The sequence below is a fragment of the Lepus europaeus genome, chromosome 7, assembly GCF_033115175.1.
Source record: "Lepus europaeus isolate LE1 chromosome 7, mLepTim1.pri, whole genome shotgun sequence".
In the NCBI taxonomy this organism is placed as follows: Eukaryota; Metazoa; Chordata; class Mammalia; order Lagomorpha; family Leporidae; genus Lepus; species Lepus europaeus.
This window is the reverse complement of record NC_084833.1, coordinates 7,367,445-7,377,845: the sequence shown is the minus strand read 5'-3', so window position 1 is coordinate 7,377,845 and position 10,401 is coordinate 7,367,445. Positions and strand designations below refer to the sequence as shown.

At 62.2% G+C, this 10,401-nt stretch overlaps 1 protein-coding gene across 5 annotated transcripts; it reads left to right on the top strand.

Annotated features, from left to right (window-relative positions):
* Positions 1-215: 215 nt before the first annotated feature.
* On the top strand, positions 216-10,092 carry SPINDOC (spindlin interactor and repressor of chromatin binding). Of its 5 annotated transcripts, none has more exons than XR_009866363.1 (7): positions 216-396; positions 3,637-3,957; positions 4,033-4,182; positions 4,295-4,417; positions 4,551-4,751; positions 5,534-5,607; positions 9,411-9,496. XR_009866363.1 is itself a non-coding variant. In XM_062195948.1 (6 exons), exons 1-6 carry the CDS (start codon positions 270-272, stop codon positions 9,503-9,505), a joined length of 1,017 nt encoding a protein of 338 aa, XP_062051932.1. In that variant the 5' UTR covers positions 216-269; the 3' UTR covers positions 9,506-10,092. The 5 variants fall into 5 exon arrangements, 3 of the variants coding, with proteins under 3 accessions (XP_062051932.1, XP_062051931.1, XP_062051933.1); XR_009866362.1 differs by having other exon boundaries at positions 9,373-9,460; XM_062195948.1 differs by lacking the exon at positions 5,534-5,607 and having other exon boundaries at positions 9,411-10,092.
* The last annotated feature ends 309 nt before the right edge of the window (positions 10,093-10,401 follow it).

The window sequence follows — 10,401 nt, the reverse complement described above, 5'->3', positions numbered from 1 at the left end:
GGCGGGGCCGCCTGCCATTGGCCGCGCAGGGCGAGGGGCGGGCCCGGAGGGCGGGCGCAGGCCGGAGCCTCTATAAAAGGCGGCGGCGGGGTCTCGGGCCCCGGATTGAGCCCTCCCCGCCCGGGCTGCCGTCGCTCCGAGGTCTCCCTCAGGCCCGGCGGGCGCGCGGCGGGGAGGGGGCTGCGCCGGGCGGGCCGCGGGCCCGGCGCGGGCGCGAGGTGGCCACCGTCCTCCGGCATCCGGTCAGCGCTGTCGCCCGGGCCCGCGCCATGGCCCTGAAGGCTGAGGGCGCCGCGCTCGACTGCTTCGAGGTGAAGCTCAAATGCGAAGAAGGGGAGGACGACGATGAGGCCGTGGTGGTGGCCGTGATCCCGCGGCCCGAGCCGATGCTCAGAGGTGAGGGTGGGCGGGAACCCCGCTTCCGCGTTCCGGGCCGGCTGGGGCTGCGCCTCCGAGGCCGGGGTCGGGGGCCCGGGCACCCCCCGCCCCCTCAGCCTGCAGCCCAGACGCCCCCGTCCCCACCCCCACCCCTACCCCTCCAGCCCGGGGCCAGGGCGTGCTCTTGCTCCTCCCCCACCGGGTTTGGAATCCCAGGCCTCCCCCCCACACCCGCCCAGGGTCTGGAGACTTCGATCCACGCCCCAAACGCTCCGGATCTTCCGGTGCCCGAGCGCCCCCTCTCCCGGAGCCGGAGCCCCCCTCGGCCAGAGCCCCAGGGGCGCTGGGTGGCCGCGGCCGCCGACACCGGGCCAGGCTGTGTTGCAGGCCGAGGGGCGGCCGAGGCCTCTAGGCCCAAAGCTAGGCGCGGCAGCTGGGTGTCCGGAGCGCACCGTGGGAGGGGGGTGAAGGCCGGCGCCGCTGCCGACCCCCCCCCCAGAGGCGGATTTTGAGGCCCCTCCAAGAAGAAAGCTTTCCCGCCCCCACCTCCATCCCTTCCACTGGCGGAAGCCACAGGTGTCAGAGCCTGGAGCCGGGGCGATGAATGGAGCCTCCCGCAGCGCCCCGGAGTAGAAACACGGCCCTTGCGAGTGGGGCTCTCGGCCGCCTCCCTCGTGGGGGGCTAGCCGTGGGAGAGGATTCGGCAACAGCCTGGGAACACTCGCCCTCCTGCCCGCACGCAGGACAGGAGCTTGCAGCCTGCAGGAAAACAAAGGCATTGCCCTGGAAGCCTGGGTGTGCACCCCTCCCTCGGCCTCTGGGCACCGGGCAGTGGGTGAAGGGGGAAGACGAGCTCTCCCGCTGCCTCGCGCATCCTTTTCGGGATCAGGAGGGTTGTAAAAGTAGGGAAATAAAGGGGGGGGTGCTGCTCAGCGGCGGTCAGGGGCCATCTCAGTTAACCCCTCCACCAGGGCACAGGGGCCTTGCACCCGCTGTTAGGGAGGAGGTCAGAGAGGTGTTGATTGTGCGCACGCCAGGCGCGGTGTTAAGCTGGGGTGGTGATGGTGGCCAGCAGGGCAGGTGGCCTTTGCTGTGTGGAGCACACGTGTACACTGATGGCGGGAGACGGGTAAATGCATGTGTTGTGTGGCACACGGCGGTGTGTGGCTCAGAGACATAAACCCAGCATAAGGAGGAAAAGGTGGGTGTTGTCTTCCGTGTCCAGGGGCAGCGAAGGCTGCTCTGATGAAAATCTTTGGTGACCTGAAGGCTTTGGGGGAGTCAGCCTTGGAGGTAGGCAAAGAGGGAGGGCAAGGGAGGTTGTCTGGAGCAGCACATCCCATGTGGGCGCCGGTTCGAGTCCCGGCGGCTCCACTTCCTGTCCAACTCCCTGCTAGTGGCCTTGGAAGGCAGAAGATGGCCCGAGTACATACGGGAGACTCAGATGGAGCTCCAGGCCATCCCTGGCCGTTGTGGCCATTTGGGGAGTGAACCAGCAGATGGAAGATTTCTCTTTCTGTGTCTCTGCTTAAGCAGTCCGCGCCCCCGTCAGCGCCAGCGTTTGAATCGCAGCTCTTCTCCCTCCCCAGTTCCAGCTTCCTGCTGGAGTGTGCCCTGGGAGGCAGCAGGCGATGGCTCTGCCACCCCCCAGGGAAATGGCCCCAGCTGGTGCAGGTGTTTGGGACTTGGCCAGCAGATGGGCGGTCTCTCCGCCTGCCTGTCCGATCAATCAGTTTTAGAATTTTTAAAAAGAATAGCAAGAGCAAAGGTCTTGCGGCACACGTTTTGGGAAGGATTTGGGGTGAGAGGATGAGTCCAGGCTGTTTGCTGAGGGGTTAGAGGCAGGGGCAGGCTTGTGGGAGACGGGAGTAGAGGTTTGGGTGTGGTTACAGCGCCCCACCGCGAGGCCGGGAGACACAGGAGTCTTGGTTTCAGGCAGAGTCGGGCTGGAGGTAACACCGTGGCTGTCCTCGGCAGGCAGGCAGTGCGATGAGACTTCTCGGAGGAGGAGGCTGGCGGAGAAGGGGGCCGAGGACTGACCCTGGAGTTCTTCGGTGGTGACAGGCCGGAGATGGTGGCAGGCCCTCAAGCAGCCAACATCCACGCTCTCATGGAGCTACGGCGCAGCGTGCAGAGACCCGGGGAACACGCAGAGCGCAAACGATATGCTATGGCTGAAGTGACAACAGCAGGGGCATGTGGGGCTCAGTGCGGGGAGAAGCGGCTTCAGGTGGGAGGATGGTTCCCGGGCAGTGACCTGGAGCGAGTGGGGGAGCTGTGCAAGTGTTGAGGAGAGGTGAGGGGCCCAGCACAGGTGATGGAGGAAGCGCCGCAGCGGAAGCCGAGTGGAGCGATGAGAAGTCTGCTCGGAGGAGGCAGTGGGCCCGGGGCGGAGCCGAGGAACGGCCCTCCGGCTTTAGCCTTGTTGACGTGGGGCAGAGAGCCTGTTGTGACTTGGGAGGTCGGATTCCTGTCCGCGGTCACATGGGAGAGAGGAGCAGCCCAGCGCAGACCTGGATTGTCTGCAAGCCAAGGCTAGTGTCCATCTCAAATGCCACCTCTTCCGGCAGCCCCCAGATGTCAGGGCCGCCCCTGTTGGTGTTTCGTCTCATCTTCTCGGGATGGTGGCAGAGAGGAGTGGCCGTGAGGAAGCACAGGCGCTTAAGCGCTGAGCCGTCCGGCTCACTGGGCCGGGGGTGCCTTACCTGGGCAGATCAGGGCTCCTGCCCGGTCAGGGCATACAGTTTGCGCACAGATAGCGGTACAGGTACAGACTAAGGAGTGGGACTGTTGGAACAAATGCTTCCGAGGGGGTGGGAGGCCTTGTGGTCAGTGGCAGGAGCTACAGGTACGTCTCTCACCTCCTCCCGGTGCCAGCTCCTGTGGGACGGTAACTTGTGGACATTTCCAGTCTTACCCGGTGGTCCAGCGGTCAGCTGACTGTCGGGGATAGGAAGTGCGGGGCTTCACAGGGCGATCTGGACAGAGCTGCACAGGCTGAAGACCTGCAGGGACACCGCCTGTGCGCAAACACACAGTTCTAAGGTCTAACACTCAGTTGGGAGGAGGTAAGGTGGGGAGGGAAGCAGGCGCGAGGCACGAGAGCTGTGTTCCGTGGGCTCCCAGGATCCGGACAGAGGCGGAGATGCTTTGGATGGGAGTGCTCCCTCTCCAGAACACCAGATTCGAGGTCACAGTTCAAGCGCAGGTGGCCAAGGGCACCCTCACTGACACTGCCTCTCTCCTGTCCCCACGCAGTCGCCCAACAGGAGAAAACTCCACCGCCGAGGCCCAGCCTGCCCGAGGCGGGCTGCGAGGAGCTCAGGCAGCAGGTGTCTTGGGAACAGGAGTTCCTGGTGGGAAACAGCCCAGGAGGCAGCGGGCGAGCCCTGTGCATGGTGTGTGGCGCGGAGATCCGGGCCCCCTCGGCAGACACGGCTCGCGCGCACATCCTGGAACAGCATCCTCACACACTGGACCTGAGCCCTTCTGAGAAGAGCAACATCTTGGAGGCCTGGAGCGAGGGGGTGGCCCTCCTGCAGGACGTCAGCACCGAGCAGCCGTGCCCTCCCAGCCCAGGTACTCGGGCCCAGGACCGGGTGGAGGGAGAAGCGGTTGGAGCGCTTGGAGCTCACTGGGCTATGTCCCCTTCAGACTCAGGCCGAGAAGCTGAGCCAGCCCCGGACTCCTACCCGGACCCCGCCGAGATGCCGGCAGAGATCGTCGTCCTCCTGGACTCCGAGGACAACCCGGCTCTCCCTAGAAGGATCCGGCCCAGGGGACTCCGCCCCCTCGAGCTTCCTGGTCAGTCTGCCGGGCAGCCAGAGGCGGGGGGGGGGGGGGGGCAGAGGGAAGCCTGCGGCTATGGGGTTCACGCCTGGCCTCCTGAAGACGCCTAAGGTCTTTCCTTCTGCAGCCATCCCCACTGCCGAGCCAGGAGGCAGGAAGCCCCGGAGTGTGAGATGGAAGGAACCTGGGGAAGAGCCGGTCAGGAAGAAGAGAGGCAGAGCTGTGACCAAAAGCCCGGACCCCGGCCCAGGTGAGGGAAGGCCTGGGAGAACACTGAGGTTGGTGATGAGGAGGTGGGGCCCCGGCAGACGGCATCTGTGGCTCCCCTGAGGCCTGGGCTCTGGCCCCCCCTCACTGGGCTCTCATCCTCTCCTTCCCTGCAGAGCCCCCGTCGCCCGACTCGCCCACCGAGACGTTCGCAGCGCCGGCCGAGGTCCGCCACTTCACCGATGGCAGCTTCCCCCCCGGCTTTGTCCTCCAGCTCTTCTCCCACACCCAGCTCAGGGCTGCAGACAGCAAGGACTCGCGTAAAGACGGGCGGACGGCAGACGGCGGCCTGCCCCAGCCAGAGAGCCCCTCCCCAGGTGAGCGCTCTTGAGCGAACACAGGCGGGCCTGGCCCCTCTGCTGTGCTGCTGGGGCCCCGGGAGACAGGGCCAAGGGCAGGGGCCTTTGTCTGGTGTGGGTAGTGGCGGGCAGCTGAGCTTCTCAGCGTTTCTGGGGAGCAGCCATGAGGTTGGAGGGCTGTGCCAGCACCGCCAGACGCCTGACACCCACCTTGCGCGGGAGACTGACCCCAGCTGGAGACTGAAGTGTCCTCTTCAGCCAGAAGGGCAGGGGCCGGACGGGGCTGCCCAGAGTTCCAGCAGGCAGGTGTCAGGAGCAGGGAGCGGACGGCCGCCAACCCCAGCGAGCTCCAAACAATGGCACTAAGTGCGCGCTTACGTTGGTGCTGTGGCCTCGTGGGTATTTTCCCTTAATTTGTACCTGAGAAGCAGAGGGACAGAGAGAGTTCCCATCCTTTGGTTCACTCCACAAATGCCTGCAATGGCTGTGGCTGGGCTGGGTCAAAGCTCAGCCACCAGGAACACAACCCAGGTCTTCCACATGGGCGGCGAGAGCCCTGGTACTTGAACTGGAGCCAGGCATTGAACTCAGGCACTCCGATACGGGGCATGCGATTTATTTACTTGAAAGGCAGAGTTACAGAGACGAAGAGAGACAAAGGTCTTCCATCCACTGGTTCACTCCCCAGACGGCTGCAGTAGCCAGTGCCGGGCCAGACTGAAGCCAGGAGCTTCATTCGGGTCTCCCATGTTTGTAGCAGGGATGCAAACACTTAGACCATCTTCTACTGCTTTTCCTAGGCCATTAGCAGGGACCTGGATTGGAAGTGGAGCAGCCAGGATGCAAACCAGCACTCACATGGGCAGCTGGCATTGTAGGTAACCATTTTCCCCGCTAGGCCACAGCGCCAGCCCCTGGGGCATGGGCGTCTTAACGGCTAGGCTAAACACTCATTGCTGTTTGTATTGTAAGAGGGCAGATGTCAGAGTCAAATGTCAGGCATTTGACCCAGCAGTTAAGACCCTGTTAGACGGCTGGTGCCACGGCTCACTTGGCTAATCCTCCACCTGCGGCACTGGCACCCCAGGTTCTAGTCCGGATCGGGGCGCCGGATTCCGTCCCAGTTGCTCCTCTCCCAGTCCAGCTGTGCTGTGGCCCGGTAGTGCAGTGGAGGATGGCCCAAGTGCTTGGGCCCTGCACCCTCATGGGAGACCAGGAGGAAGCACCTGGCTCCTAGCTTCGGATTGGTGCGCTGCGCCGGCCGTAGTGGCCATTTGGAGGGTGAACCAACGGAAGGAAGACCTTTCTCTGTCTCTCTCTCTCTCTCTCTCTGTCTAACTCTGCCTGTCAAAAAAAAAAAAAAAAGAAAGACCCTGCAAGACCCCACTTGGGACACTTGCATCGCACGTCAGCGTCCGGGTTTGAGTCCTGACTGTTGCTGAGTCGTCTTTGCTTCCTGCTAACGCACACCCTGCGAGGCAGTGGTGAGGGAGACCTGGACTGGGCTCTCGGCTTCAGCCTGGGCAGCCCAGCCCTGGCAGGTATTTGGAGAGCGAACCAACGGTTGGGGCGCTCTCTCTGTCTGTCTGCCTCTCAAGAAAGTAGTTTTTCTAAAGGCAAGCGTGCATCTCCTTTTCCGGGTGGAGAAGCGGGCTCCCGGGTCCTTCTTGCTTGTGGTTCCTGCATTAGTTTTGTTTGCTGCTAAAAACAAGTGATTACAGGCACAGGGCTCAAGACAGCACACATGTGTTATTTTGCAGTTCTGAAGGTCAGAGGCCCAAAGTGGTTGTCGCTCAGCTAGAAACTGAGGTGTGGGCAGGGCTTTGTTCCTTTCAGGAATCTCTAAGGGAAAAATCTGTCTTCTTGGGTGGCCTGGCTTCCAGAAGCCTCTCAACACCTTCACAGCCAGCAGCGGCCAGTCCACTGTCTCAGGACAGCTAATGTGGGCTGTGACCGGCCCGCCCCCTCTTCTCCATTGAGGGGCCCTTGTGGTTGCGATGGGCTCACTCAGATCACAGAGCCGAGGCCTGTGTTTTATTTTATTCAGCTGATTAGCAGCCTCAGCTCCACCTGCAGCCCTGACGTCCCTTTGCCGAGGGACAAAGCACCCTCAGGATGTGCACATCTTTGGTGGGGACGTCACGCGGCAGCCAGACCCAGGTGACCAGCGAGCCGAATTCAGAGGCGGTGCGGGGCCAGGGCCGAGCCTGCTTCCTCTCCACGCAGACACTGCTGATGGTCTCAGGAGTGAATGGGTCCCCCAGAAAGCGCTCCCAGGGCTCAGTGTTGCTTACGCCCTTGGTTCAAAGAGCTCTGTGTGCGCACACGTGCTCGCTTGCTCCTGTTTGCTGATTCGCCAAAACATCTCCCCGTTCGTGACTCAGGGCAGCCACTTCCTGTAGGTCACGGTTTTGACTGTCTAGGCTTCAGCTTGAGTCACATTCCAGCCCCACAACCCTGGACTCCACAATTTGCCTGGATCTGAGCATCACTCCCACCCCCCATGGGACATCGCGGCCCTAAATGGCTGGCCTGTCCCACTGTGCATTGGGTCCTCTAGTTTCATTCTCGAAAGGGAGCCTTCATTCCGAGTCTGAGGGTGTCCTATTCCCAAACCCCAGGTCTCTGGTGTGGTGGGTGGATGAGGTTTGAGGCTTATTTGGGGTTCCCTGAGCGGACGAAATGGTGGGAGGGGGCTGCAGCGTGTTCTCAGTGGCAGGATCCTGGAGATTAGGAGTGGGCCGGAAACTGCAGGGGACACCCTGGGGGCTGCCAGCCGCCCCACCCCCCACCCGGGAAGCACATGGCAATGGCGTGAGTCAGGCAGCCCTGTCCCCAGGACACTCCGTGTGTCGGTCAGGGCCAGCGAGGCTCTGAGGCAAGGTTGCTGTTGCCTTCCACACAGTTAAATCCAGTTCCGTTCTCCATCTCCATGGTCTGGTCTCCTCCTTCACTCAGCCGTCCTTCTCATGCCCCAGAGCGGGAAGGCGCACATCGTCCTCTTCCCTTGCTAGGACGCAAGCACCTTGGGGTGGGGTGTGTCCTGCGCTGTGATAGCCCCAGGGGCCAGAACTGTGTCAGCACAGAATTGCCCTGCTTTGTGTTCAGTGAATGAAGAGATGAGGCAGCCCCCCCAACCACTGCAGGTGGGGAACTCTCCCATTCCCTGGGAGCTCACCCCCAGGCCCCCACCTGTGTGTCCACAGCCTGGCCCTCCCCCGGGGGTCCAGCCACTCGTTCAGCCTGCCCCGTGACATCTCTCAAACGAACAGTTCCAGACCAGGCCCACTGCTACGCGCATCCTCCATCCGTCAGTTTGCACTGCCCAGAACTTTGGGGTCATCCTCTGTGGGGGGGCGCTCCACCCCCACACGGGTTCAATGTTCACCCTCCTGCCGCCACCCTGGTCTGATTCCGAGCCTCTGAGCTTTGCTTGCTCTGCTCTTTCTACCGTAGTCAGAGTGGCTTTGGCTAAAAACATGAGTCAGGGTCGACCCCTCTCGGAGCCCTCCTGAGCCCTCCTAGGGGACCAGTGTCCCGCAGGTCCTGACTTCTTCCATCACACCAGCTCTGCAGTCACCAGCCTCACGTTCCTATGGCAGCAGTGTCCCCTCCCCCAGGCACCTGCATTTCCAGCTCTCCAGCTTGCTGGCTAGCTAATTCCTTGCTTTTCCTCTACAACTCTGCTCACCTGTCAGCTCCAGGCTGCCCTGTCTCCTTTCCCTGGTGTCTGAATGTCGCATCCATCTATAGAAAACACAGTCTGCATCTTTTGGTTGTTTGTTTATTGGCTGTCACCAGTAGAAGTTAATTCCAAGAAGTCGGCTTGGTGAGTGGCATTCGTTGCTGGAGCAGCGTTGGCATGGCGTAGTTGCTCAATAAGTGGTTGTTGAAGTGGTTTCAGCCCCCCCTCAGTGAGCTTACGTGAACACAAAATGGAATTCACCAGATCACAGAACTGGGGGACAGTCCTGAAGTCACTTTAGGCAGTAGAATTGGACCTTGTCTTCTCTGCCACATTGTAAATAACTGTGTCTGAGGACAGAATAGGGAACGCCACACTGGACTCAGCACAGGCGGGCAGCGGCTGCAGTGCCCAGTGTGTGGTAACCTGCACATGCCCTGTCCCAGGGACACTTGGTGACGTCCCCTGTGAGCCCAGTTTTGCCCACTGAGTGGTTTCTCCTCCCTCCGGTGGACAGCTGAGCCGTGGGGTGTGGGCACCACCTGTCAGGTCAAGAAGCAGATGGGAGTTGTGAAGCAGAGCTGGACGCCACCCCAGGGCTCTGCAGCACTCCCTTCTCGGCTCAGCGCGTTGGCCCCTCGGTGGGCAAGGCCGGCTCTGGGACGGCTTTTATCCATTCGGCCAGGATGCTCTATGATTTGAGTTGGAATAGAGTCAGCTGAAGGGCAGAGCTGGACAAAGTTAAAAGGTGCTCTGTGGCCACGTGCCCGAACACCCGAGGGAGAAAGGCTGGGAACAGGCGATCTGGTCCCGGTGGCTCTCGGCTCCCCTGTCCCCAAGCTTCCCCTCATCCCAGGCCTAGAAGTGGAGATATGGTTTAAGTTTCAGGGAACATCCTTGGGCCAAGGGGTCTGGAGGACCCTGACTCTGCTCTCTGCTCCCACCCCTGCCCAGCTCCCCCTCCGGGGCTCCGTGGGACACTGGATCTCCAGGTTATCCGCGTGCGGATGGAGGAACCTCCGGCCGTCAGCCTCCTGCAAGACTGGTCCAAGCACCCCCAGGGCTCCAAGGGTGTGGGAGCAGGTGACCCCGCGGACTGGCCTGCGGTTCTGTCAGAATCTAGCACTGCTGTGCGGGGGCAGCCAGAGGCGGGGAGTGGGATGTAAATTCTTGCTTTTCCTGGGGAGGGTGGGAGGGCAGAGACGGTGTCCCCCTTTGGCTTACAACTCGGAGCTGTCCGGCTTGGCCGCCTGTTGTAGAGGGAAACCGGGGGCCGGGGCAGGGTGGAAGGGGCAGCATGCGCTGCACCTTTGGGGCACTGGAAAATGTCCAGCCCGGGTGGCCAAGGCTGCCGTGCGGTAGGGCACTGGCCTGTGGAGAACACCCACCCCATCCCTTGCTGATCCCACCGCTCCCCCACATTCTCCCCCGGCACAGTGCCTTACAGAGGAGGTGTCAGAGCGGGGTGAACTGAGTCCCACTACCTCGGGGGACACCTCTCCTCCCCCACTCGTTCAGGCTCCTGAGCCAGGAAGCCTCCATTACCTCTTCCCGCTGCATCCCCGCCTGGGGCCCCAGCGCCCGCCTGGGGCTCCGTCCACTCCCACTCGCCTTGTTCACCTGTTCTCCTGTTGTATATATCGCCTTTGTTGACAATAAATTATTTTTTTTTATGAAGAGAGCGCTGTCTGGGCTGTCCCTGGGGCAGGGGTCTGGCAGGACGTCTGGCCGAGGCCGCGTGTGGGGCAGGCGCGTGAAGGTCGTGCTGGGTGGCGGCCAGCACTGTGCGGGGCCTCTCAGTGGGGCCTCACCAGCTTCCCGCCTCCTCCTGCCTCCTGGGATGGGGTCCGAAACGCCATTTCCTTAACATTGTACCTTCCCCAGCCCCCAGAGATACAGAGAGCTCTGTCATTCGCTGGTTCATTCCCCAGATGCCTGCAGCAGCCAGGACTGCGTCTGGCCAAAGCCAGCAGCCCAGGATAC